Source organism: Aspergillus eucalypticola, assembly GCF_003184535.1.
Source record: "Aspergillus eucalypticola CBS 122712 chromosome Unknown BO83scaffold_123, whole genome shotgun sequence".
Classification (NCBI taxonomy): Eukaryota; Fungi; Ascomycota; class Eurotiomycetes; order Eurotiales; family Aspergillaceae; genus Aspergillus; species Aspergillus eucalypticola.
The window spans coordinates 1-2,102 of NW_020290397.1; the positions used below are offsets into that span (position 1 = coordinate 1).

Sequence of the window (2,102 nt, forward strand, 5' to 3'; positions counted from 1 at the left end):
CAATATCATCATATTGCTTCCACAGGTTATGAGCCTCGTGGCGAAAAATGATCACAAGATACTTGTATCCCCTGTTATTCCATCATTTCTACGCGTCGTACACTATTATCTACATAGTTAAGGCTTCTTACGCCCCAAAATCGGCGCGCCACACGCCTCCGCGGCGATCTAGCCGGCTTGGCATCCAGGCTTGGCATCTACCGACCGACCAAACCTCCCACCACGCGAGCGGCGTGGCCGAACCCTTACAATGACGCCGTCCAAAGACCCGTTCGATATCGACGTCACTAAAGACGTTCCTAAGCTCAAAGGCCAGGCGAACTGGTTAACATGGCAAAGGAACCTACGAAACTACCTACGCTCCAAAAATCCGGACGCGTGGGACCTGCTCCAGGGCAAATATACTCTTCCAGAAGAACCAGCTCTTTATTCGGAAGAGGAAGATGAGAATATGAGAATACTGGCTGTCCGTGCTGGTGAGGGTGGCCCTTTACCTACTCAACAACAGCTGGAACGCAGCATTGAGCAGGCCAGACAGCGTAACCAAACCTTGCTTACTACATACAATTCTGATTGCAAGAAGTGGAAACAGCTGAATTACTCTATACTTGTGATTCTCGGTACTACATGCGAGGCCAGTCCCGCATCGCGTTTCCAAAACTGTGAATCTGCACTCGAGGCATATGTCCTTCTCCAGGAAGCATATGAGACCTCCAACTTTGCTACGGTCGTTCGCTTGTATAATAAATGGGCGTCTATTCGCTACAATGGTACAAGCAGTCAAGAGACCTTTCTTACATGCTACGCGGACGCCCTCAATGAGCTACGCGGCACAAGATCATCGACGATCATACTGAACTCCTGCAGTTCTTCACAGCGATTCAGGACGTTCCTGCCTTGCAGCCGTTCATTACAAACCAGTACATGACACTGACAGAAGACGCGATCCTGTCATCAGTATATGCCCAATTCACGCAGTTTGAATATACACGCAAGAACCAGTTCTCTCAACTAACCACTCATTCGGTTGATAACAAGCCTCAGGGCGCCACCAGCAACAACAACACCAACACAAATACTCGAGGAAATGATCGTGGTGGTCGTGGCCGCGGACGCGGGCGTGGTCGTGGACGCGGCGAACCCCCGGTCGGGGTAGAGGTCAAACAAATACCTCTACTCAGTATGAGAGAGAACAACTTGATGCTGCTGATAAGAATACTATATGGTGCACTTTCCATGAGCGCTACGGAAATCACTTTCCAAGCAAGTGTGCTTTGAATCCAAACAAGAAAGCATCTACAAACACTCAAGCTAACGCGGTTACTGCACCAAATCCACCTACAGCGCCGTCCGAAACACCCTCTGCAAATGCAGTTAATATTGATTTCGACGCTCTTAATGCCTTCGCTATATCAGTTCGCTGTAGTACCGCTACTGTAGCTCAAGAGGACCAAAACCCGAACCACTCACATGATTGGATGCTTGACTCTGGGACAGTTGAAACAATGACTTATTCTAAGTATTACTTCACGTCCTTCACCCCCTGCGTACGTACGGCCAAGACTGCTACTGACGAGGCCTTCCAAACTGTCGGCTACGGCACTGTTTCGATCGAACTGGCAGATAAGGAGAACAAACCTTGTGGGCTTCTAGAGATTGAACGCGCTTGGTACGCGCCGGCCCTGTCACATAATCTTATTTCGTGTAAACAGCTGGCGCGCCAGGGTGTTCGCACACATATCGAGACCGAAGACACCACTGTTCTTATTCAGAACGGCAAGCAGATTGGTTTTGCAACTGCTAAGGATGCTCAATACTTTTTACATACAACAGGTGCCACAAGCCGCAAGGCAATTCAGAGCCTCTATCTCTGCGGTGCCCTGACACGCTCACCACCCACTGACCTCACTGCCAATGCTGTCAAAAAGGTGGTTCCTCCGCCGATCTCAATCCATCTCGCGCACCGACGTACGGCCCACGCCTCCGAGCGGAAGATCCGTGACTCCATTCAGCATGTCGTTGGATTCGACATCAAGAAAGGTACACTGCCAACACCCTGTGATCCCTGTCTCCGTGGAAAGGGTCACGCACTACCTGTTTCC

At 50.2% G+C, this 2,102-nt stretch overlaps 1 protein-coding gene across 1 annotated transcript; it reads left to right on the plus strand.

Annotated features, from left to right (window-relative positions):
* The first annotated feature begins 34 nt into the window (after positions 1-34).
* BO83DRAFT_35832 (uncharacterized protein) lies at positions 35-984 on the plus strand. Its single transcript, XM_025529295.1, has one exon. It carries the CDS (start codon positions 251-253, stop codon positions 926-928), a length of 678 nt encoding a protein of 225 aa, XP_025381636.1. The 5' UTR covers positions 35-250; the 3' UTR covers positions 929-984.
* Positions 985-2,102: the final 1,118 nt, after the last annotated feature.